General features: G+C 56.9%; 1 protein-coding gene across 2 annotated transcripts in view; it reads right to left on the bottom strand.

The window, feature by feature from the left end:
* Positions 1 to 6,140: 6,140 nt before the first annotated feature.
* CAMK2A (calcium/calmodulin dependent protein kinase II alpha) overlaps positions 6,141 to 24,907 on the bottom strand; it is a 57,977-nt gene continuing 39,210 nt past the window's right edge. Inside the window, exons 14-20 of one of the 2 annotated variants that reach the window (XM_040976977.1) lie at positions 23,984 to 24,024; positions 19,096 to 19,128; positions 18,088 to 18,136; positions 12,933 to 13,008; positions 10,595 to 10,689; positions 7,175 to 7,403; positions 6,141 to 6,993 (exon numbers count right to left, since the gene is read on the bottom strand). In XM_040976977.1, coding sequence (XP_040832911.1) covers positions 6,990 to 6,993; positions 7,175 to 7,403; positions 10,595 to 10,689; positions 12,933 to 13,008; positions 18,088 to 18,136; positions 19,096 to 19,128; positions 23,984 to 24,024 — 527 coding nt within the window. In that variant the 3' untranslated portion in view covers positions 6,141 to 6,989. The remainder of the gene's footprint in view (positions 6,994 to 7,174; positions 7,404 to 10,594; positions 10,690 to 12,932; positions 13,009 to 18,087; positions 18,137 to 19,095; positions 19,129 to 23,983; positions 24,025 to 24,907) is intronic. The other variant, XM_040976985.1, reaches the window with a different exon arrangement.

Genomic DNA, 24,907 nt, shown 5'->3' with positions numbered 1-24,907 from the left:
TCAGTCTTCTGTTCTGCCCTGCTTTTCCCAGTTCCAGAACAGCACTTCCGCAGCACCAGCCTCCTCCTCCTCCTTATCTTGGCCGCCTTGCTGCCTCCTGGTTGCAGCTGATTCCAAGAGACATACAACAGGTATGTGGTGTGGCACCCCAGTGGGTTAAGCCTCCAGCTGGGCCATCCACATCAGAATCCCACTTCCTCTTCCCATCCAGCTTCCCTAAACCCTAGGAGGCAACACGAGGGCTCAGGCACTTGGGCTCCTGCCCCTCACACTGGAGAGCCAGGCTAAGTTCTAGCCTCCTGCCTTTGCCTGGCCCAGCCCTGGCTACTGCAGGCATCTAGAGAGTGAACCAGTGGATAAAAGAGCTGTCTGCTTGCCTCTGTGTTTCTCCATTTCTCCCGCTCTGTCACCTTGCCTTTCAAATAAATAAATCCTTAAAAATATTCCCAACCCACCAGGCAGTATGGCTCCGGAGGGCCTATGCCCTCCCAGTGCTGGCCAGCAGCCCTAGGGTGCTGCCGAGGGTGCCTGGGTCCTGCATTCCTGCCCTGGGTCTTGGCAGACGAGCCGGGAAGCACTAAAGCCAGGCCACCTGCAGAGGGCTGCTTCCAGCCTGTGATCTTGGGGGCAAACATGCAGAGGAGGGGGAGGGGTCCTCCTCACTCCACAGGCACAGCCACATTCCCAGGGTCAGGCAAGGGTCAGCAGACCCCAGGGGTCACTGAGTTATCTCTGAGTTTGGTCCTCAGTGAGCTGCATGCCCCTCCACCACCCGCCACTACTGCAGCCAAGTTCATTCCCATGCTGTACCCTGGCCAGCCTGACTCCTTGCCTTGACTACCAACTGTAGGCAGGTGTGGAGGGTTTGCTTGGTGGAGAAGCTATAGCATCTCACACTTGGAGTCCCCGAGTTCGATTCCTGGCTCTAGCACCCGAGTTCAGCTTTGGGCACCCTGGAAGGCAATAGTGAGAGTTGAAGTAGTTTGGTCCCTGCCCGCTGTGTGGGAGGTCTGAGTTGAGCTCTGGGCTGTTGCAGGAATTAGGAGGGCAACCCAGTGGGTGGGTCCATTTCTCGGTCTCGCTCACATGCTCAAATCAATAAATTGCAAAGCAAAACTGTAAGCAGTTCTCTGCCGACATTGGACACAATCAGCAAAGGATCTGTGCCCCAGATTTACAAAGAGAAGGGGAGACAGAGAGAAAGATCTTCCTTCTGCTGGTTCATTCCCTAAGTGACTGCAACAGCTAGAGCTAAGCCAATCTGAAGACAGGAACCTGTTCTGGGTCTCTCACATGGGTGCAGGGTCCCAAGGGCTTGGGCCATCCTCCACTGCTTTCCTGGTCCACACGCAGAGCCGGACAGGGGCAGTCAGGACACAAACTAGCATCCAAATGGGATGCTGGCACTGGAGGTGGAAGCCTGTTGAGCCACCTGAGCCACTGCCCTGTCCCCGCCTGATCCCTCCTGACTGCTCCTCCCTCATGGACTTGGCTTTGCCCCTAGGCTCTTCTGACCATGGTCATGGTCACGATCTCAGTCTCAGTTTCGGTCTCGGAAAGCCTCGGGAGTCGGAGGCAGGGGAAGGGCCTGTAGTCTCGTTGATCTGGCTGAGCCAGGGAGAGGATGAGGAAGTGGGGAGCCTGGGGCAGGGCAGATGTACAGATAACCGTGGGAACTGGAGAAGGGCACCTGAACCTGGAGACCCAGCAGGACCCCTGCCTGGCTGCCTCGCCTGTTCCCGGCACCCAGATAAGGCCCTGGGCCTGCAGGGAGGGACAGTGCACCACGCTGTCCAAGGGGCACATGCTGCTTGAGACCTCAGCTGGCCATGGGAACAGGGAGGGTAGCCCCACACTACTATGCATCTGCCCTGCCTTGCTCTGCAAGGGCCCCAGCACCTGCTGGGGGGATGTTCCCCCCATGACCGTGAGCCATGTGCCAGCAGGACCATGTCACCTGCTGGGACCCACCCATGCCCTCTAAGGTACAAGCCCCCCTGGGCTTCCTCTGCCCTCTGATCTTTTTGCTAACACCCCCTCTGCTACCTTCTCCCCAAAACCCCGCCTCCTCTGCCCCTTCTCCCAGCAGCCCCACTGAGGTGGGCTGTCTTGCTCCACACAGCCCCCCACATCCCACCCCAGGGTGCACCTTACAGAGAGATGACTGGCCTTCCCCCTCCTCTTCTGGACTATTGTGCACTTGACGCCCCGGTCCTGCCCCCATTCCGGCCTGTCCTGGGGGACAGCAGTCGGGGTAGTTCAGGATGCCCCTGGAGCAGGCGGTCACTGTGGCTTAGCGTCTGAGTCCACCACAGCTCCTAGGCAGGTCCTCCTGTCCATGGGCCACACGGACGGTGCAGGCTCCTGCTCAGAGACTGCCAAAGACAGAAATGCGGAGAGTGGGAGTACGGAGTGAGGGGTGTACCTGCCCCGGCACAGCCCCAACCCACAGTCTGTGCCAGCCAGCAAGTGTCATTACCCAGCTGGGACTGCGCTCACAGCCACACGGCACTCAGCCTGTTACAGGCACAGCTTTGCTGACTCCAGTCAGGAAAACCTCAAACCAAAAGCCTGTGGTGGGGTGCAGGTAGAGGACCTGATTCAGGGCAGCTGGGGAGAAGGGGAAGGCTCCCCAGGAGAGGCAGGTGCAGAAGCTGTGTCCTGAAGGAACAGATGTTGCAATGCTCTGGATGAGTGGAAGGGGGTTGGGGAGTTGGGGGCTGAGTAGTGGGGGCTCAAGGGGGTGGATGGGGCAGCCAGGCCTGTGCAGTAGGTTTGGGGTGTGATGTGGAGGTGAGGCAGGAGTTGGAGTTCCTAAGAATCCCAGGGACAATTTGCTGGCTGCTGCAGGCAGGTAAACTTTGACCAGAGCAGGGAGGCCCCCTGTCAGGAGTTTGGGGTAAGTCCTGACTTGAAGGTCATTGTCATCTAGTGCTGTTCTAACAGGCACCAGAGGAGCTGGGAGGGCCCCTTGTGAACCAAAACGTACCACGCTCCTCGCAGATGATGGTAGCACTCTCATTGGAGGCAATTCTTTTTGAGAATGAAACGCTGGATATTCCTTGAAAATCAATGGGACTGCCAGAGCACGTAGACGCAGAGGTCAAGCACGGCCTGGAGCGCGCTCCTGTGCTGCCACCTGCTGGCCGATACTTGTATGGCCGCCCATCCAGCCTTCCAGCTCCTGTGAAGCACCCAGGCAGGGAAGGACCAAGCTGGAAGCCAGCATAGATGCAATCCCCTAGGTCCCTCTGCTCAGCTCAGCTCAGCTCAGCTCGGGCTCTCACTGCCAAGGTCCTGAACATGGGCCGGCATTCCCTATAGACACTCCCCCAGGGTTTCAGGAGCAACAGCCTGAATAGCACTGGCAAACAGATGCAGGGGTTCTGAGCTGCAGAGAGGGGACTGCAAACTCTGGTGGGCTCAAACATGCCCCAGGCCTAGTAGAATGCAGGCCTGGGGGACAGGGATGCCTTAGGGTAACGCCCCCTGCTGGCCTGCCAGGGACTATCTTGGTCATAGCTGGTCACTAGCTTGTCTCAGGCCTGCCCAGAGGTGACCACTCGCTGGCTGCTTGGCTCTCCAGCTCAGAGCCGCTGCTCCCAATCACTTGGCCCACCAGTGTGCTAGAGGAAGGGACCCTTCTCCATCCACTTATCCTATTCCTGGAACCCCCATGCAGGAGCCCTGAGGCCTTGGGGCAGGGAGTGGGGGGCAGAAAGAGGGTCTTTGCTATAATTAACATCTTCATAATACAAGTGACACTGAGGGCCGGAGAAGAACCCTGCCCCAAGCCCCCCACGACAGGCCTTAGCTCCTGACTGGCTGTGGCAACCCCTAACTCTGGCTAGGGCATACCCAGGTGGAAGCTACTGCTGGCCACCTGGTCCAGGCACCAGCCCACAGTGATTGGCTGTGCCTAGATTACACACCCTCCATTGGTCGCCCCTGTCCTAAAGGCAAGGGCTTGGAAGACAAGAGGGCCTGGTGTGGACCTCCCACGCTTGGCCAAGCCGGGGGCGGGGGGGACACATACATGTCATACACACAGAGCGGGGAGTGCACAGAAGTTTGTAGCTGTTTTATTGCACTGAAAACACCAGGAGTAAAACGGACACCTGTTCTCCCCACCCCACCCCCACCCCATAGCAGAAATTTAGAGCAGTGGTCATTCAAGTTCACAGCCACATATTAAAAAAAAAAAAAAAGACCTGAAACAAAACCCCAAACAAATAATAACAAAGAAAACAGCACGGGTGTGTGGCAAACCCATCCCCCGGAAGGGTCTCCCTTGAAGAGAGGCTGGAGGCCACGGGGCAGGATTTATGCCCGCCTGGGTGGGCACCAACCCCGAAGAACACTTTACTGTAAACGTGAATTTGCATGCTGGAGCCTAGGGCTGGACTTGGATTGTTTTTTTCTTTTCTTTTCTTTTTTTTTTTTTTTTGCATTTCAGGGTGTCTCGCAGGGACCTGGAGTGTGTCAGGTATGGGCAGACTCTGGGCAGGTTCCCCAGCCAGTCTGCCCTGTCTGCTGTCTCAGGGTCAATCCCTGGTGCCACAGTCTTGTGCCGAGTGACTGCCATCCCCAGGAACGGAGACGGAGGGACCATCCCAGCCTGGCGGGAGGGACCTGCACTCTGGCACAGGTGAGGAGGCAAGGTCCTCCGGCTTGGTCTCCCCTGAGCTGGGGAGGAAGACCAGGGCCCCAGAGAGCAGGAAAAGGGACCTGCCCAGTGTGGTCAGAGCCGGGATTGCGGCTACTGATCCCTACACGGCAGATAAGCCATCCGTGCCAAAGAAGGGCATGGCGGGCAGGTGGCAATGGCACAGGGCTGGCTAGGCACAGCAGCCTGTGGGAGGCCAGCCAGCCAGCGGCCAACTGTCAGTCTCGTAAACTTCACTCTCTGAACTGACAGAGAAACTGAGGCTGAAGTAGGGCAGGGCCTTGCCTCCGGCGGAGGTCACACCCACCCCTCAGCCGAGGATGGCCACAGGGAACAGGTGGCCTCCAGTGACGACAGGGCCTTTCCAGCTAGGATCGTGGGGTCCCTGGGCCTTACTGAGGCAGGCCGAAAACCTGCCCCTGGGCCTGGGCCGCGAAGGCAGCACCCAGGATGGAGGCCCTGAGGGACCCGCTTACAACAGGAGGCATGGGCAGCTTTGTTCCAGGCCAGCATCCCTGTCTGCCCTCCCACCCTGTCTCTGGGCAGCAGGACCTAGGAGCCCAGCAGGCAGCTCGGGACCTGGAAAACTCAGCAAGTCCTGGACCCACCAGCTCCACTAGGGCTGTGTTAACTGCCACCTGGGAGGGTCGGGGACCCAGACTCTCCTCTGAGCCCCCGGGGGCTGTGGTCCTTTCCTGCAGAGGGGATGGCATCTCATGCTGGCAAAGGACAGCCACACAGAGGCCAAAGTACAAAGAGGCAGCAGTGTGGCTCCGAGTTGGACACCGACAACACAGCCTCCACGGGCCTCTGTCGTCCACAACATGTGGACTGACTTTGGGAAGTGGTTTTCTTGTTTTCGTCCACCCCCCCCCCCCAAATATACTTACTGCATATCAAGTCATGCAAAAAAAAAAAAGGTGGAGATGGTAGATCCTGTGTGATATGCCAAGCCATGCCACCCCTGAGTCAAGGCCGGGGAAGGGGGTGGGGCAGAGCAAGGACACGCATTTGAACCGGAGGCCTATACAGGAGGAGGCGCAGAGTGCCATGCCCCAGGGCGCAGAGGCGACACCAGAGATGGCAGGATGGCACCCTGGGAAGTGTGTGAGGAAGGACTCCCAACTGGGAGGGCAGCGGAGGCCAGGTGCTCTGCCAGCCTGCCCCACACTGCACCCAGCTGCCTCTTCCTTAGTCAACACTGGCATCCCCTGGCTCTAGGGTCCCCAAGGGAGCTCCGACATCAGCTCACTTCAGAGCCAAAATGGCCAGCAGCTTTTTTGCTGGAGCTGAGCCCTCCTTGGGCCCTAGAGGATGACCAGTGGCAGGGTCTGCCAAAAAAAAAAAATCTACAACAGAAAAAACCTCCCCCTCCCCTATCCCCTCCCCAGCCCAGCCCAGCCCAGCCCAGCCCCCTTCACAAGGTTAGAGAGAGTGGTAATTACAGAGATAGCCATGAACGTAACATCCCCTTACGAAATACACAGAATTTGGCTATAAAAAGGCATGCGGTTCGAGTGGAAGTGACACGGTATAGAGACGTTACTATCCTTGTCCCCCAAAAGCAAGCAGGTTCCCCCTCCCTTGGAAAGCCGAGACTGCAGGTTGCTAGGCACGGGGCAGGGGGACGTGGGAGTGACGGAGTGCGGGTCCAGGGGCTGGGCAGGTGAGCTTTGCAAGGTGGAGGCGGCGGTGGCGGCAGCGGCGAGTGGGGCACCTGAGAGGGGACGCTGTCCGCCCCGAGGGCAAGGGCGGGTGAGTCACTGCGAGGTCAGCCAACAGGGAAGGAGGTAGGGAGGCATTCAAGGCAGGGGGTCCCGGCCTGTGCCCCCCTCTCTCATGGTCTCGCTCACTCTCCTGCACGTGGTGTTTTCCAGGGACTGTGGAGGGGGTGGGGAGGGTGTCACTGCCCTGCCCTGGATCCGAGAGATGGGTGGGCTGTGCTCCTTCCTCGCCACTGTGCCCCTCCTTCTCCCAGCCCTGATGAACACACAGCTGATGCAGGGCCAGCAGTGACAGTGAGGATGGGGATGGGGGGCAGGTGTACCCAGGCCAAAGGAAGCCCTGCCCCCCACAGGGGAGGGAGCGAGAATGAGCAGTGGGGACGACCTGGGACTTGGCCACTTGTTCTGAGGTTGGGATGGCTGTTGTGGACAAGCGGGTTTTCTTGATGCAGGTACAGAGGTGCCCATGGAGGCAAGTCGGGGGTAGGGAGGGAAGGGGATAAATTCCAGCAAAATCCAAGTGGGAGAACCAGCAGCCACATTCCACGCACGAAGAATGGGTTTCCGCCAGAGCACTGCGGTGAGCCCCGTCTGGTCCTTCAGCTGTAAGACATGGTGTAGGCAGTGGGTGCTGTGCAACCCAGCCACCTGCAACACCAGGCTGGGCCCATGCTGCCTCCCAGGAATTCCCAGGGTAGCTTCCCTGTCCAGGCCGACCGATGCTCATTCCCCGCACCCTCGGACAACCCCAGGCCTTTATGGGCACAAGGGAGGAGGTTCTTACTGGGGCAGGACAGAAGGCGCCCCGGATCTGTGGAAGTGGACGATCTGCCACTTGCCGTCCCGGCGGTGCCACACGCGGGTCTCCTCCGACTGGGCGGTACGGGGGATGCCGCCCGCGTCCAGGTACTGCGTGATGCGGATGTAGGCGATGCAGGCTGACTCGTCACCCATCAGGTGGATGTGAGGATTCAGAATGGTGGTGTGCACGGGTTTGCTGTTCCGGGACCACACTGGAGTGGAGGATGGGAGGGGCAGAGGAGCTGGCACGGGGGTGCCCGCTGGCCCTAGCTCAACTCCCAAGGCCCTCCCAGCAGAGACCCTTCTGCCTCTGTGGCCACAGAGAACCTCGGTGCCCCAGACCTGTAGGTCCCCCCACTGTGGGGGATAGGGTGTAACAGTCTGAGACACACGGGAGTGCAGGGCCCAGGGGAGCACAGACCACAGAAGCTGGGACCCAGTCACAAACCCTGATCCTGCAGCCGCTCTGCAGTCATATAAAAGGAGATATGCTCGTGATAACGGGCCCTGGGCCCTGGCTCCAGCAAGGGAGCTGACGGGGAGTGGCAGGGACTGTGGTGCACAGAGCAACATGTCCCATCTTGAGAAGAGGTTCCGTCCACAGCTTCCTGAAGGCTGGTAGGTGATGGAGACCCATTTGGTCACAGCTGCTTTTGTCAAGACCATCTGGATTATTTAAAACTCCTCATGTTGTAACTGGCATCTAACTCCAGTGTAAAACATCTTGCAGGCCATGGGGAACCTATCGGCAGCCCAGATATGGCTCAGTGGTTGACCGCAGAATTATGGAAATCAGGGTAGGGGCGGTATTAGCATTGTGGGATCTTAGAACCTTGGGATTGTAAGAACTGTGTTAGTGCTGATGGGGGGAGCTCATGAACTTTCTAGAATTGGGGGAAAATGTAGAAGCCATGTGGCAGAATTGACCAAAGCACCTGAAATTGGCTCCTACCATAGGAGACATGAGCCACCATCACAGCTGCCATCATCATCATCATCATCATCATCATCTTGGCTCTAGAAACTCTCACTTGTTTCATCAAGACAAAAAACAAAAGCACACAAAGACACCAACCCAGGGAGGACTGGACGTGGTCATCAGGGTCTCATGCTAAAGAGGGGTCTTGAGCTGTTCCTAGGGTAGCCAGCCCCGTGGAGTGCAGGCCTAGAATGCAACTCCCGCAGACCCACCCCAGGGCAAATTCTGTCACCTTCAAAAGCTGCCCGGACCATCACACCCCTCAAGACTGCTTCCCAGATGGATGGGTGGGCAGCCCATATCCTGGATTGCAGAAAGTACCCTGTAGCACCCACTGCCTGGCATCACGGTCATCTTAGCCATAGCCTGTGGATAAATAAGCAAAATCGCCAAGTCTCCTTGGACAGGTAGATGAAGAAACTTGGCATTCCGGGCTTTCAGACATAGAGAAGAAGCATCATCTTCTCGGGGGTCAGAGGTCAGCTCTGGCACTCCCGCGTGTCCCCAACAGCCTTCAGGGACTACAGTTTCTGTGGGTCCAGCCTTGTAGGTGAGCAGCATTTAAGCCAGGGGCCCAGATCACAGGCAGAGGCTAAGAGCGACTGGCTGCAGTGGTGGCATGGACACAGACCAGGGATAGTGGGGGGCTCTCTCAGGATCTGTCCCCTCCTGTCACCACTGGCCTTAGCCTGCTCTGCTTCCTAGGGGCTGGTGAGTTAGTTCCTGGTGGGAGTCAGCACATCCCCCAGGGCTGGCTGCGTGAAGCAGGCTGCTATGGGTGAGAGGACCCCACGGGGTGCAGCCAGTACTTTTCCCACCACTAGTCTTGGGGGATCCAAGGTTTAAGTTACAAAATGAAGAGCAGCTTCCATGCTCAAATAAAACTCAGCATGATGGCCTGGTGTGGCAGCCTAGTGGCTAAAGTCCTCGCCTTGCCTTGCATGTGCCAGGATCCCTCATAGGCACCGGTTTGTATCCCAGCTGCTTTACCTTCCTTCCAGTCCCCTGCTTCTGGCCTGAGAAAGCCTAAGAGGATGGCACAAAGCCTTGGCACCCTGCACCCACGTGGGAGACCCGGAAGAAGCTCCTGGTTTCAGACTGGCTCAGCTCTGGCTGTTGCAGTCACTTGTGGAATGAAACAGCGGAGGATCTTTCTCTCTGTCTCTCCTTCTCTCTGTAAATCTGACTTTCCAGTAAAAATAAAACAAAAAACAAACAAACAAAAAAACTCAACATGAGGGCACGTGGGGTAGAGCCAGTCCCTGCCAGGATCACTACCACCATGCAGACAGCTGCGTGGGTGGCCCAGGAAGTGATACCAGAGTGTGCCAAGTATGGGTCTGCTCTGGCTTTCTAGACGCCTTTGGACAAGTCACTTCCCCTCTCTGGGCCTCAGTTTCTCCTCCCATATGAGGCAGGGTAGAACTAGAGCTGACGTCAGCCACTAAGGTGGCTGATGCATTTGCTTGTCATAGAGAAGTTCCATCCATGCTCACTTTATTAACAAGCTTTCCTGAATCAATTTGCTTTTCTCCTGCACGTTCAGGTATTTTATGAGAAAATGGCCCAGCACAATCCTGAAGGCACTGCCGGGATTGAAAGGCAGTGGGGATGAAAAGGCCATCCCCAGGCTACAGCAAAAGCTTATGTAACACTTGCTCCCTGCTCTCCCCTGGGGGAGATCTGGCAGGTGAAGGAAGCCTCAGAGAGCTGCTAAGGGTATTCTGGTACCTAACAGAGCCACTCCCCATGGAGCACGCTGCTCCATGAATTCATCACTTCAAGCTGGTCTCCTTCCGGGGGACCCCAGATCTCCCACCTCTAAGCTCTGGCCCCAGTTCTAAGCTGCAACAGCGCACCTGTCTGACTGCTGGTCTAGGAGAGACACGGACACAGGCAGAAGACACGCTCTGCCTTGGTCCCCTGCCAGACCCTGTTCCCGAAGCAGCTGCCCAGGCCAGACAGACATGCAGGACGGAGACCTGGACAGACAGGCAAGGGCACAGCAGTGTGAGCGTGCTGTCCTCTCTCCCAAAGTGTGGACCCACAGCAAGTACTTGCACAGTGGGACAGCCCCAGGCAGGGCGGGACCTGGGACTTGGGCATGAGAGCCAGTGACTCCTCCCCAGGTTCCTCCCAGGGCCCAGGACAGAAGAGCTCATCACTTGTACATCACTGGGGTCTCTGGGACGCCCCTCCCCCTGTCGGCCCATCCGCAGCCACCCTAGGGAGGGACAGCTGGCAGTGGAGGGGCCAGGGTTAGAAGAGGGAATTGAGAGAGTACCAACCCCTGTCCACACGGAAGCTTCTTCTTCGCTGGCTCCTGAGCCGCCCCTGGGGCCCTGCCCGTCACCCTGCTGTGCCAGCCGCGGGACACGGAACGAGAGCAGACAACAGGCACCCCAGAGAGAAGGTATTGCTCACAGTTTTCAAAATAGAATCGATGGAAATCCAGGCCCTCGACCAGGTTCCCTAGGGCCTCGGGTTCGAAGGCTGTCATCCCGGGGTCGCACATCTTCCTGGGGGGGAAGGAAGGCATGGGAAAGAGGTGCTGGGGTGGCGCTCACTGGGCACACTTGGGAACTGGGTAGGCAGGCAAGTTTCTCACAGAAGCAACAAGCCGGGCACACAGCAGGGGCTTGCAAGCCCTTAAGAGTGAGGATCTGCTGACCAGGTGGTACCATTCTAGACCCAGGAAGCCAAGACACGGGCCCTGGCCCTGTGCCTTAGTGGTTATGAGATGCTAAGCCAGGGTCAAGAAGCAAGGGCGCCGTGAATGGTCGTGAGGAGGCGTGGAGAGCAGGAAGGTGCCAGCAGGACTGGTTGTGGAGGTACTCAGCTAGTGGACGCTGGGCTTTCCAGGAAAAGGAACGATCTATCTGCCCACCCTCCTGGCGTATGGGATCTTCTGGGGCACAATATGGGCCCTGCAGGAAAGTTGGGAACAGGGAGCTGCTCCCAGGACCAGCCCCCAACCCCCGGTGTGGAAGTGGAGAAGCCTAGAGAAAGGCTTCAGGCCAGTATGGGACAAAGCCCTGGCAGGTGCATCTCCTGTCTCGGCCTGGTCTGGGTGGCCCCAGACAACTCGCTTCTGCATTCACGACCTCAGATTCTCCAGATCGGATTAAGCCAGAAGCAAGGGGTGTTACGCTCAGACCATGTGGAATGTTCGTGTCCCTTCCCACTCCAGACTCCCCCACAAAGTGAGCACCCACACAGTGGCCCTTCTCGGGGTGTTCCTCCAGGAGTGAAGAAGCCAGGACACCCTCCTCTGGAACATCATTGCCCATGTGGGCAGAGGAGGCCCAGTGTCACATGGGGTCAGACAGAGGCACCCCAGGCTATGGGGTTTACAGCATGGGATCATGACCTAGAGTGAGCCGCAGATGCCTCAGGAAATGACATCATAGGGAAGGAAAGGGTTCTACACAGCCCCTAGAAATAGCATGGTGGGGTGGAGGCAGGCTTGGGGCCCATAGAGCCACCTCCTTTCCCTTGCTCCCTGGTTGTGCCCTTCTGGAGTCAGTGGTGTGATATGCCTTGACTTAACTCTAGGAGCCACAGGAGGACCAGCCGTGCAGCCCGTTCCTGTGCTCTGCCATACCCGCCCAGGCTCACACCTGCACACACTCCTGTACACTCCTCGTGCAGTCTTTGTGCACACATCTGTAAGGTGCATGCACACACATGCATATGCCAGCCTCAGCATCACGCATGCACCCGCCAAGTGCTCTGTTCCTGCCAATGACACCGAGGACTCCCTGGGGCATTCAACCCGGCCACTGTTGGATGCCTTTCCATGGTGAGGGCACACCTGGAAGGCCAAGGCCATAGAAGACAGACGTCACCTCCCTCACACAGCAAACCTGGGACCAGGCTACCCGAAGAACAACCCCCAGCTGGGTGATTCCCAATTCACATGAACTCAGCAGACAAGGATTGTCTGTCTTAGCTGGCAGTCCTCATCTGCCTAAAAGTCTAGGTGGCGTCTCCAGGCCCAGGGCTTAAGGCCAAAACCCAGAGGAGGTGGCTCTTCTGGGGGCCAGTCCAGCAGGGCCTGCCTGCTGCTGGGCTGGACCAGGGAGACTATGAGTGACCGCCAGGTGGCGTGTCAGCCCAGCCCTTGCACATAGCTATGCCTCCAAGGCCCCGTCCGGGTGTGGATGGGGTTTCCGGTGTCCTAACACCTGTTTGCTTTCATGCTGTCTCAGATGATGGAGCGTTCTACTGTAAGATGCTTTTTGTTCACCTCCACTGCGTCCCCTGCTCGTTGAAGACACACACCTTGGGAGTCTTTTTCCCCCGCTTCTGCAGGAGCAGGGTCAGGCCCCAGGCCTGTGAGGCAGGGCTAAGGAGGGTCCAGCCTCCATCAACTCTGCTTCACAGTTCCTCTCCTAAAGAGGCCATGCTGTAACACAACGTCACCCCTTCTTTCCTGGGGGGGAAGGGAAACTCAGGAGTTTTGTTGGAGTTCCTTCTGGGGAACATGAGGTGAGGAGGAGTGGGAGCGAGGAGGGTTGGGGAGAGGAAGATGGCAAGATACAGCAGGCTCGTGAACAGAAAGCTCAGGGGAGGCACACGTCTGAATGCCAAACAGGAGGAGGAGTGCAGTGTGACTCCTAGCACATGCGCAGTGAGCAGACGGGGGTGGTGGGGGGAAGGGGGCAGGGTCGGCGACGAGGACCCCCCCTCCAATGCTAGCTCTCAGCACCCCTGAGCCCCGATCCAGGCAGGACATGCAGGATGAGCCCAGCTGACTCACGTGTAGGACTCAAAATCTCCATTGCTTATGGCTTCAATCAGCTGTTCTGTCACTTTTATAATTTCCTGTTTCCGCACTGCAAGGCAGGAAGAGACACAGAAATAATGGACTGGATAGTCACGAAGCACCAGCCACCGTCGTGTGCGTGCATGGCCCGCGGCTGCAAGCCTCACATGGGGTCACTCGGGCCTGCCGGCCCCGTCCTGCATGTGGGCACTGTCACCCCCAAGTGTCAGAGGACACAGAGTGGGACAAGGCGTTGGAGTTCCCTGGCACCTGTGTGCCACCCCAGGCCTGATTTGATCCTACCACCTTGCTCTGCCATCCATGATGGGAATCAACCGTGGTGCCATCACAGCCAGGTACATCCTAGGGTTTCTCGTGGAACCTGCAGGAACTAAGGGCTGCCTTATATACCTACAGTGACTGGGTACTGAGTTGAGCAAAAATGTTCTAGGATTAAAGAGCTCTAGGCCATTCCTGGGCCTCCTCTGTCTGCCACTGCCACATGGCCAGCAGCTAGTCTTCCTAATAAGCCTTCTTACTAGATATGGGATGTGCTAAGCCTCGGTTTTCTCATTTGCGAAATAGGGATGCCACACCTCTCATTCCTTCAAAGTCATCCCAGGCAGATCTTCCAGCCCAGGTCCTTACACACGGTCCAGCTGTGGACTATGAGCTCATGTGCTGGCCTGTCATAGTTGCTGGCCTTCCAAACGGAGACAGCAATGTTGTCAGGGTGAGATGATGCACTCAACAGGCAGCCGACAGCCCAGGACCTGCTTTTTCAAGAGGCCTGGGGGAGCAACCCACCTGTTGTCAACATACCCCAGGCAGCTGCTGGTTTGTCTCTCCCAGCCCAAGTCCAGGCTCTCTAAGAGACCGAGCCACAGCTTCCTCGGACCCACTGTGGCCTTGCGACTGGACAACCCAGGCCCCTCACAGGCCTCTGTTATGAAGTAAGTGGCCAAACAAGCTTGCTGGGCCTTGTGCTGTGCGCTTGACCTACAGTCATCCCAGAGCCTACCGGTACAGCATCAGCTCCATGCTGCAGGTGAGCAAACTGGAGGTAAGAGAAGACCCTGGCTAAGGTGGAGCTGGGACCCCCAACCAGCACCTGTAGGTTGAAAGCCCCTGCCACCTACCCATCTGTGACCAGCACAGTCCCTGGCACATGCTGCATGCTCAGCAGACACAACACCATTCAATGTCAGTCACCCACGCTTGCTCCTTTGGCCTGACTGGAGTCACCTGGTCCAGGACTAAAGCTATCAGATCCTGAACGTGACCCAGTTTCTCTTGCTGAGGTCTTGCCTAAGACCTAGAGCAGAGATGGCCCTCGATAGATGGGTGCAGAGCGAACGAATGTATGAATGAGTCCCAGGTCAGAGGTCATGCCCAGCCCCCCTGGGAATTACCCACATCATCTAGACGCCTATGTACTTGGGTGCTCAGAACCCGGCCTCTTAGGCCGACTCCCTTTCCTTCATGGAAGCGGAGACCAAGGATGGGAGGGAAGGGGGATGCCAGTCCTGCCAAGAGCCAGTGCATCGCAGCTGCTCCCAAGGGCACCCTTAGCTCCTGCTGGGTGGTGGGACCGGTGCCACCTCTCATGCCTTCTGTGCATGGACGTGGGGCCCCATTTCCACCTGTCAGTGCCCTACATCCTATCTCCTGCAGGCTGCCTCCCACTGCCTGTGACATTGGGGCATGTGTGTCCCTAGCAGTTCAGAAACCCGGCTTCCTCAGAGCATCCGGCACAGCCAACATGGGTATAGACTCCGGCTCTGCCACTCCGCAGAGCTGTGCGACCATGAGCAGTAGAATTCCTTGGCTGGGCATCACGGGGACACAAATAGGCCCTGCCTTGCACAGCTGTCTTGAGGCCTGATGTGCGAGGCCAGGCAGAGTCAATAGAAATTGCTGACACAGAGATGGGCCTTACAAGGAGCCAGCTGCTGCTTCCTGCAAACCCTTGCTACCAACTCAGTTATGTAAATCCCGATGCTGTATGCGGAGTATTTAGAGCGGCACCTGGCACAGCAGGAGAGAGTGTGTGATGCTTATCTGGATGTCCATCCAGGGAGTCTCTAACCAGCAGGGGGCTGCCTCTCAGCTGTCTGATGGGCACACAGCCCCTGCAGTGGCATGACAGCTCCAATTCTCCACTCCCTCCTTCCTTCCAGTCGCTCCTGGCTGTAGCTCTGATCGACTTCCTGCCTTCCCAGGTGAGCACCTGCTCCTCTTACCCCCAAGTTCCCACCCAGGGCTGAGGGCTCCTGCATGTGGCTTCTAGGTCCTGCATCAGGATTGCCACTTACCCTTCCATGGCCCTTGAACTGTCCTAGTGTGATCTCACAGGGGCAAGTGCGTCCTGGATCATGCAGAATACCAGTTCTGGGGGAGCACTCTCCATCCCTTCCTGGTTTCTGGACACTCCACCTCTAGGAATACAGCCTGCACCTCCAGCCACTGGGTCATCGAGTTTGCCAACAGTCCAAGCATAGTGGACAGGAATATTGGGGAAAGAAGATCCGGGGCCCTTATGCTACTTAGACCTGGAGAAATCTATTGCAGTCTGGGGCCCTTCTCATGCCACCAGTACTAGTAACCTCCGGCTCCTCAGCCATGGCAGGTGTTCACGATCCAGGGGAGAGAGGAGAGCCAAGGTCCAGAGAGGCTAATACACAAAGATCACACAGCTTTCTGGGGCCAAGACAGATCTGCAGTCCTAATGGACCCTCCCCGGCATGGCTCTGCCCAGATCTGCGGATTGAATGAATGTTTCATGGGGCAAAGGAACCGGGAAGAGGCCTGTTGGAGCTCGGAGCTGCTCGGAGAACCAGAGGCCTGTGCGTACTGCCAGAGGCAACCCTGAAATATTCATGTCCTCTGCCTTCTGCAGGGACAGCGCTTCCCCGGAGGCTGACATCTCTCATTTAACTTTAATGTGAGGTCCGATCCACCACGGCAGCTGCTGTTCTTTCTTGGTTAGCAGACTTAACACATTAACATCAGGAAACAGCACCCTGTGAGCCTCCTCTGAGGCCTGAAGAGCCAAGGGCTCCTCCCTCCCACTGCACTGGGCCGGCAGTGTCTGCCACAACACTTGGCCTCTAGGGGGCTTGTGTTAAAAAAAAAAATGGGAACCTGAGGTGGGTGTGGCATAGAGTGGCATGCTGCCATTTGGTGTTGCCAGCACCCCACAGGAGCATCAGTTCAAGTCCTGGCTGTTCCCCTTCCAATCCAGTTCCCTGTTGATGCCCCTGGGAGGGCAGCTGATGGCCACCTGGGCCACAGGGGCCTGAATGGTGTTCCAGGCTTGGGTCTGGCCCAGACCTGGCTGTTGAGGCCATCTGGGGAGTGAACCAGTAGATGGAAGATCTCTCTGTGTCTCCACTCCAACTCTGTTTTTCAAATCGTCTTTTTAAAAAAATGGGAAAACTGAGTTAGGGTTTGGGGGTCCCACTTTTGTAACAAATCACCCACACATACCCTAGCTCTTCTCTGGGTAATAGACTCCCTATGGAGTGGGCACACAGGGCAACTAAGATCCGTGCCCTCAGAGACTGTCCACGTCAGGGCCTTGCGAGAGAGAAGATGTTTGCAAACGTGGGCTTGGAGCCGGGGACCCGTGGCCATCCCTGCAGGTGGAAAGCGTCTCTTGCTTTACATGAACAGCATGTGCACACTTTGCATGCTGCTTCAAATAGTTCTCTTGATGCTTAACATGTCACTGATGTATCTTAAAATAATCCTTGAGCGACACGGACACACTGAGAAAATGTCATGTGGCTTCCTGTCAATCAACTGTGAACGGCAACTTGAGAGAAGAAAGTAAGAGGCCTTCGCCACATGCCAAACACCATGCACACACGTACGTGCTTGCCTGCGTCATGGGCCCAGCATTACCTCATTAGTGAATCTGGTACTATTGAGTTAGCTGAGGCTCAGAGAGGCTAAGTTGTCCGAGGTCACTCAGCCAATGGATTCCGGAGAAGCAGTATAGAGCCAGTTTACCCACAGAAATCCCAGGACTCAAAATTCTGTGCTGAGGCAGTGAGCCCCTGACATGGGGCATCGTTCTGAAGTGCCACGTGTTAGTGTCCCCACGGTTCTGTGACATGGTGATCTGCAGGGCCAGGCCAGGGACGAGCTTTGGTGACCAGGCTTGTCATATCTAGAATGAGGACTGGCCCCTTGAAAGCAGTCCCAGATTGCCCCCATTGCCATCACAGGACACTTATGGCTTTACTACCAGGTCAAATGGCCTGTCGTCGAGTGCCCAAACCACGGGGAGTGACTGGAAGGGGCCTTCCCAGCATGGGGCCTGTCCTCCAGGTCTCCCCACAGAGTCGAGAGGCGGTCATGGGGTGTGTCAGATTGCCTCAAGAGCAGGAATTGCAGAAACGCAAAGGAATTTGTGACCTAAAACAGGTGATCTTTTCCTGGGATGGGTACCCCACCCTGACAAGCCGTGGGACCTCAGGCCAGCTGGCTCATGCCCTCTGTCTTCTCAGTTGTGGAATGGGGCTGGCCACAGCACCCATCTTATAGGTGGTTGTGCAGCTCGGGTGCAGATACAATGCTGGTAACAGGTGTGGTACAGGACTAACATTCCACCTACTCTGCTCCTGTCCTCTCCTCTCTGTTGCCCTTAGCTCTGCTCCATCCAGTTGCCAGCTTGAGGGGATGGGTGCGCCACCAGCTGTGGGAGCCCCTACATGTTCCACATTCTCCCATCCTTCGGCCAAGGGAGCCCTAACTTTTTCTCCTGCCTTGCTTGACCAAGGTCATGATTTCATGTTTGTAAAATCCATTCACTTTTCAAAGATGCTTATTTCAAAGGGAAAACTGACACCACTGTGATACACATATGACTATGAAAAACTTGCTCTAAGACATATTAAAATGAATACAGAACCCTATGATAAGCAGAGAACAACAACAACAACAACAAAATCCACGGACATGCAGTTGGAAGTTCAAGGAAGCCATACAGGGAAACCTAAGAGGTACCCCCATTTGTCATGAGCCAAAGCAAAGTTCTTAGTGGTGGTACAGAAAAAAAGACAGGCATTGGACCCCCTGGCAGGAGGCTGATGGTAAAAGGGGTCTGTTCTGCAGGTACCTGGCCCACAAGGGCCCTCCCTACCTTTGGTGTCTTCATCCTCAATGGTGGTGTTGGTGCTCTCCGAAGATTCCTGACAAAGAGAACACGTGCAGTGGTGAGCCCTGGCTGGAGTGGGAGCAGGTGTGGTTGGCCAGGGGTCACACCAGCTGCCCAAGGTGGCAATAGCAGCCTAGTTTCTGTTGAGCACTCCCAGGCTGCAGCATCCCGCGTCGCATTGAAAACCCTGTACAACTTTCCAGCTTCTGGACGGTGAAGATCCGGCTAAGCAGGTGGCTGGGGGGATGGGAGAGGGGAGGACTGGCTGCAAGGATAGCCCTGGTTTTCTTGGGATGGACTTCCTGGCTCCTTTCTACTCAAAAGGGGGTGTGTGGGGTAGGGGATGTGAAGAGCAGAGACACACTGTGGCGGCTATCAGGGAAGGAGGAGAGAGAGGGAGAGACAGGGAGGCCCAGTGTGAGAGAGAGTGGGCTTCTCAGAGGGGAGGAAAAACCACACGAGTGAGACAGCAACGGAATTAGAAGAAGAGGGGCATGGGCCACCGTGCCACCCCTGGTGCCCTCAATAGAAGCAGGGCTGGCAGCTCCTCCCCCCAGGCACCCTGCACAAGCCCAAAAGTGCCTGTGACTTCGGTCAGACCAAGCCCCATCCTCACCATGACTATTTTCAACCAAGCCCTGAGTTAACTTCTAGCACACAGGGGTGGGGAGAGTTGAAGCAAGAAGTCAAGGGCCAGATGTGGACGTAATATTGGGTTCAGATCCACCTGCATGGGAGGTCTCAGCTTGGCTGTCAGCCTGCTGGTCTGGGCTGTGGAGTTGGACGTGTCAACAAAAACACGCAAACAACACACACACACAACACACACACAACACACACATGTTGTCACACAGGGCACACATACCGACCATGCCCTGAGCACTCTCTCCCCGCCCAGGTTCCCAGTGCAGCCTGCAGGAGGGAGGCGGGAGCCGGGGTGCAAGGGGTCGAGGCCCAGCATTTACCGGCGTTTGGGAGACGGCAGACACTCACCATTAACTGAACGCTGGAACTGGACTTTCTTTTCTGGAAAAACAAGGAGAAGAGATGGGACAGGAAAAGACACAGCGTGAAAACAGCAGGAGCAGAGGAATGGACGACAGGGAAGCTCAGGAGGAGGATGGGCCGCGGGGTCATCCTCTGTAGACCCCGGTTCTTGTGGCCTTCGACCAGGGGTCAGGCATCAGCTGGTCAGCCTGAAGTGCTGGGTCCTTACACACAGCTGTCCGACTCCAGCAAGCTCAAGGCCAAGCTTGGTCTTGGGCTGGGGTTGTCCACTATACCTGGCTTTGGGGGAAGCCAAGGTGGGCTCTGCTATGCCCAGAACCTCCTGAATCCAGAGCTTTGGGCAGGAAAAGCGAGTGCTCATGTGCAGGGCTAAGATCAGTGCCTGTCCCCCAGCTTGGATGGGCTCCCCAGGCATCTCTGCTAAGAGCACGCTCTCCCAGGGGAATGTCCAAGTCACTCATTCAGGAATCTGCTGGCCCAGGTCTCCTGGGAGGAGTCTGACAAGCCTGGAGTGGGGCCTGGGCACCTGCATGTTCAACAGTCTTTTTGGGGATTCCAAAGCAGGGCACAGTGTACAAGTCCATCCCACGGTCTCTGTGACTTCCCAGGGACTGGTCTGCCTGGCTCGGTTAGGCACACAGGCAGACTGGGGCACAGCCACACAGGTAGCAGGGTGCACAGTTGGAGCCTGCTGGCCCTGCCATCCGGCCTAGCCTAGCATCTAGGGGGATCTGTGCGACCCCCGATGCTGCCAACATAGGTGACCTGCAGTGAGTCTGCGAGTCTGAGGGACTGTCATTCCTGGGAGGTGGCATATCAGGACAAGCACCTGTGTGGTGCAGGTGAGCAACAGGAGGCCCAAAGCAGGGTAGCAGCCTGCCCCAGATCACTGCATGGTTCAGTGGCAACGTGGAGGCAGACACAGGCAGACACGGGGTCCTCTCTGCAGCCTGAGCCCACGGCAGGAGCGCCTTCCACCCTGCACCCAGAGGGGCTCCAAGGCCCCCTCACTGCTAGATGGTATCCATGGGGGACCTGCTCTCCAGGGAAACACTCCTTGAAGGTCTCAGCTCTGATTCTGTGCTCCAACAGTGAGCACAGAACCTAAGATCCCATGCAGGATCTCTGCAGCTGTGGTAAGAGGTTGGGGTGGAGCATCCCTGGGCCCCCTGGGCTGGAAATGCCCCACCCGGCTGGACAGTAGCCACATTCTCCTCTCTTTCCAAGTTGGGCCAGGCCTGGTGTATGTGTGAGGAGACAATCTCACACAGCTCAGCCATCTGCAGAACCCTGAAGGGGCACGGGGCCAGGGGGTTCAAGGCCGGACACGAGGAGGGAACACAGAGCAGAGACCGCATCAGATCTGGACGCACAGTGACAAGGTGGGACAAGGAGGAGGGAGGGCACGACGGCACGAACGGGACACCAACAGGCTCAGTGAGTGGGACTGAGGGCTGGGAGCAGGTGGCCACTCAGAGAGAGGTGGCTGGAACCTGTGGTGGTGGCAGCAACGGGTGGGGGGGATGAGTAGGGGCAGATTGCTTTGTGGGCACAGGAAGGCTCCAGGTCCCTAACTCACAGTTGGTGGTGATGTTCACTATCCTACCTTGACCAGCACTGGGTCAGGAATGTGATTTGAAAGCGCTGGCGCTGGGAACCAGTGCAGCACAGTCACAGCTTAGTAAGGCCAAAGGCAGAGCGTACAGTACGTGAGCCTTGGACATGAGTCAGTGCTACTGAGGTACTAGGTTCCAGCCCTGTTACCAGAGTCAGGCCAGCACACCCACCATGTGGGAAACCGTCTTGGCCTCCTGGCTTCAGTTCCAGGCCAAAACGCGATCTCCCGCAGCCACATTGCAGTTTCTCCCTGGCCCCCCAGCCTCACCAATAATATGAGCTGCCAGGCCACTTTGCTGTAACTCCCCTGCCCAAACAGCCCCTACACAAACAGCTGCTGGGCTTCCTGTACAGGGGACGAATCTAGGACCCGCGTCCTCAAGGAAGGGAACAGCAGGAGGCCCGGGTTCAAAACCAGACTTTGCACACATCCAGCTGCATCCACTCTGAGGACATAGCTGGCCACACCCCTGCTGCTCCAGGGACTGCACCAGACAGATGGTGTACCCCCAACCCTGGTCCTGCCCTTCCACACTCCCCCAGGTTCCTCTCATCTTCCTGCCTCCAACATTCAGAGAGACATAGGAGGCTGAAACCACAAAGAGGGGCTGGAGCAGGAATGGCCCCTGAGCCTCTCTTCGCAGCACTTGGGTCACCCTGGGAAGTCTCTCCCGTGCAGAGGAAGCAGCAACACTTGGTTCAGCTGTGTGCCTTCTGCCGTGAGCTGTCCTTGCCCTCTGACAGCCTCTGCTCCTGGCTGGGCCCAAGAAGAGACAGACTGGCACTCCCTCCTCATTCCACACTCTGCGGCTCCCTTTCAGCCGGGGTCACCCAAGAGCCAAGTGGACCTGGACAAGTCTCTCTCCCTCTCTCTCCCTCTCTCCCTCTTTCTCTGCCCCTACTCCTCCACTGACCTGGGCCATAGCCCACCTGCACCTAGAGCCCCCCACTAGGGCCAGGGAGGTGTTGTTCCCCAGGCCCAGCGACCCCCATTCAGCATCTACATTCTAGAGTGTGAGGGGTCTACTTCAAACCTGGAGGCTCCCACACTACATGTCACCCCACCTCTACCTTTTCAAATTGGAATGGGGGCCGGCTCCAGGGAGGATGGGGTAAACCACAGGCAAGCAAGGTCAAACTCAGAAATAGCATCTATCACAGAGTTTTTGCATTAGCTCCCTAAATTGGCTTAGTTTCAGTTCCCAAGTCTGCAGCTTCCCAACCCGCCGAGCAAGCTTTATCTTTTTGAGAAATCTTACCCAAAAGTCTGGTGTCTCAAACAGAGAACAGATGACGCTGACTGCGCTGTGAGCATGGACGTGCCCAGGGCCCATGCTAAGAAGCTCTCACCATGCACGGTCGTGACTGGGCTTCACCAGCAGCCCCACGATTTGGGAAACTCTCCGATCTCACTGCACCAATGAAGCTCAGGCTCCAGGAATTGCAATAACCAGCCAAACCCACCTGTGTTCTTTTAACCACCATAACAGCTATCACATACACCTGTTCTGGCACGAGAAGCCCAGAGCCTTGGCCTCCCCTTTACACAATCCCACTCGTTTGGGCTCCAGGGAGTTCCACCTGAAAACCACTGGTTTTAACTAATAATCAAACAACTGTGTACAGTCACGCGTCACTGGCAGGAATTCTTTCTGAGAAATGTGCTGTTCGGGGATTCTGCTGTCACCTGCAGGTTCTACAGCAGGTGTATACACACCTGAAGGCCCAGCTACTCCACACCTTGGCTCTCTGGAGCACCTATGGCTTCAGGGTTACAGACCTGTGTACCTGTGTCTGTACCAAATGCTGCAGGTAACTCATACGATCATTAGAATTCACAGATCTAAACCTAGGACAAGTACAGTAAAAAATACAAAGCAAGAGGAAGTTTCAATTCTAGCACATGCTGAGGAGCTGACATGTGGCACGATGGATTCAAGTTCCAGATGCTCCACTTTTTTCAAAAATATTTTATTTATTTGAAATGCAGAGTTACAGAGAAGAAGGGTCAGTCTTCCTTCTGCTGGGTCCCTCCCCAAATGGCCACAACAGCCACTGTTCCACTTCTGCTCTGACTCTGTTCTAAATGCCTAAGAAGGCAGCAGGAGATGCTTGGACCCCTGGTACCCACATGGAAAACCAAGATGGTGCTCAAGGTTCCTGATTTTGGCTTGACCCAACCTCAGCTGTTGTGGCTTTTTAGGGGAGTGAGCCAGTAGACGGAAGACCTCTCTCTCTCTTTATCACTCTGTCATTCAAATAAGTAAATAGAGAAATCTTTAGAAAGCCCCAGTCTATTGGGACCTCAGTGAGGTACGTAGTATGCTGTTGACCGAATCTTCCTATGGGGTGCTGGCAAAGGACAACAATTGCATCAGTGTCTTGGATATAATCTGAAGTCTTGGATGTAATCCTCCCAATCCACTTACCCACCGTACCCATGGGGAAACTGGCCAGCACAAAGTGAAGGGCAGAGAGGTGCCCGATCCTGGCCTTGGACATCTAGCTCAGATGCAACCCCCTCCCTCCCCCTACAAACAACTCCTAACAGACCAAAACCAGCCACCTGAGACCGTAAGTGCCAACATAAAGGAGGCCATGAAACCACTGGCAAACCTTCCAATGTCCTGGGCCTTGGTCCCAGAACAAGACAGGGTCTCAAGACAGGAGAACCCACAAAGGCCACTGAGTGGCGGGGGAGGGGTGAGCTGCAGGAGGGCAGGGGCCCAGGACCCAGAAAGCAGAGTGAGAAGAAAGAAGAGATGGAAGTGGGGTCAGGAAGCGTGGAAGGAAGGAGTGGGCATTAGAATGGGCAGAAAGGGGGTTCCTGGCACTTGACCAGGGGGCCTTGGTGGGGAAGGCCTAGAGGAATGGCTTCTCTCATGCAGGGTTTCTCTAAGTGAGTGAGACCATAGTGGCCAGTGAGTTAGGGGGCCCCATCCAGCCAACCCATGCTCAGGCAGAATACCCTCTGAGCTGCTCTGTCCCCCTTGTTGATCCCTGGAGTCCCCAGCAGTCTCCTTTTGACCTGCCCTTTCCTTGTGTTCACCCCAGCCCTAGGCCACCTGCCTTTCCCACCCTGCCCCTCCCCCCCCCCCTACAAGTCATGGCGACAAGGCACGCAGGTCTGTGGGGCTGGGGCTGGCAGAGGTGTTGCCTGAGCCTGCCCAGGATGCTGCCCTGAAGGCCCAGGTCTGGCCCCGGCGGGGGCAGAAATGCTGCCAGACAGAGGCGGTGGCCCCAGTGGGGACTTTACCTTTACGCCATCGTTCTTCTTGTTGCCCGCGCTCTTCCCTCCTGTGGAGGAGAGAAAGTAGAGGGTTAGCAACACCAGGCAGGGCACCAGGGCCCACAGGGCGAGGAACAGCAACATCCAGGGCAGCGGAGGGCCGCCTGAGCGAGACTGCTACAGCCTTCGTCTCCTCCTCTTCCTCTCTGTTCAGAAGCCCGAGCCCTGGAACGCTGTCGGGGCCTGAGCTCTTGGTGGTCAGAGATCCTGAGTGTAACCCTTGGACTTCATGGGTCAGGGAGGTGCCGGGAACGTTCCCCTGGCCATAGGATTGTTGCCCCAGCCTGGGGATTCCCTCTGGATCCCGGTCACCACCGTGCTGGTGGCGGCCAAGCCGGACGCCTAGCTGCCTGGCCTGGGGCTGGCGGCTCCCTGCACCGCCCTGGCCCTCTCTAATTTTAGCCCCACGCTGCTGTGGAGGTCAGGTGTCAGCCCTGCCTACTCACTTGGGACAGCTGCAAGCCGTGTTTTGTTGCTGACAAGAAGCAGATGTCCCCCCACTGGGGCCCACCCCAAGCCTCAGCACCCATCCCTGCCTTCCTTCTTGGGCTACAAAGCCCCTGGAGCTCCCACACGAGGGCTGGCTGTGATCCCGGTAGCTGAGAAAAGCAGAGCCACTACTCCCCAGGGGGTGGGGAGGGGCCTCCAGTCCTGCCTCGGTCCTTGCCCCACCCTGTGCCTCCTCCTCTCCTGCCCAGCTCTGCTATCCCCGGCATCTGGCTGCTTCAGACTCTAGGCAAATGTCTGAAGCTATGGGACCTCTGCAATGCTTGGCAGATGGCAGCCAAGTTCTATACATCTTCCTGCTTGCTCTGGAGGCCAAACTGGGATGGGCCAGAGACTCAGGCTTTGGATGCCTCAGGGACTCTGGGATGAGGGTGGCGTGGCTGG

Source organism: Ochotona curzoniae, unplaced genomic scaffold (genome assembly GCF_017591425.1).
Source record: "Ochotona curzoniae isolate NIBS_2020 unplaced genomic scaffold, NIBS_Ocur_1.0 contig_1, whole genome shotgun sequence".
NCBI lineage: Eukaryota > Metazoa > Chordata > Mammalia > Lagomorpha > Ochotonidae > Ochotona > Ochotona curzoniae.
This window is presented reverse-complemented; position numbering and strand designations above follow the sequence as displayed.